We start from the raw sequence: 333 nt of genomic DNA, 5'->3' as shown, positions 1-333 counted from the left end.
TTTTTTTTTTTTTTTTTTTTTTTTTACTGGCACATAAAAATGAGTAAATGTTATATTTTAAATTTTTCCTTATAAACAAGTCTTTCACAAACTGAAAAACTTTTGTTGACAGATTTTTTTTTTAATGATTAACCATTTTGTTATTCAACATATCATTACGTTAATTATATCTAGTGTGTAATATTAATTTAACTTACCAATAAAAACTGGAGCGCACCTATAATAAATACGAGTATCCCAAAACCAAGAGTCAGTGTTACCAGAGGGTTGTACACGCTCCTCAATTCATCTGAATATCTGTAAACATTTATATAAATTTATATATTATAATTT

General features: G+C 24.0%; 1 protein-coding gene across 1 annotated transcript in view; it reads right to left on the bottom strand.

The window, feature by feature from the left end:
• The window catches only part of LOC136795964 (odorant receptor 10-like), an 8,274-nt gene that overhangs the window by 4,134 nt on the left and 3,807 nt on the right, over positions 1 to 333 (bottom strand). The window contains exon 2 of the mRNA XM_067048215.1: positions 198 to 297. Within this exon, the coding sequence (XP_066904316.1) occupies positions 198 to 297 (100 nt within the window). The remainder of the gene's footprint in view (positions 1 to 197; positions 298 to 333) is intronic.

This window comes from Halyomorpha halys, unplaced genomic scaffold, assembly GCF_000696795.3.
Source record: "Halyomorpha halys isolate HHAL.00 unplaced genomic scaffold, Hhal_1.1 Scaffold28.1, whole genome shotgun sequence".
In the NCBI taxonomy this organism is placed as follows: domain Eukaryota; kingdom Metazoa; phylum Arthropoda; class Insecta; order Hemiptera; family Pentatomidae; genus Halyomorpha; species Halyomorpha halys.
This window is presented reverse-complemented; position numbering and strand designations above follow the sequence as displayed.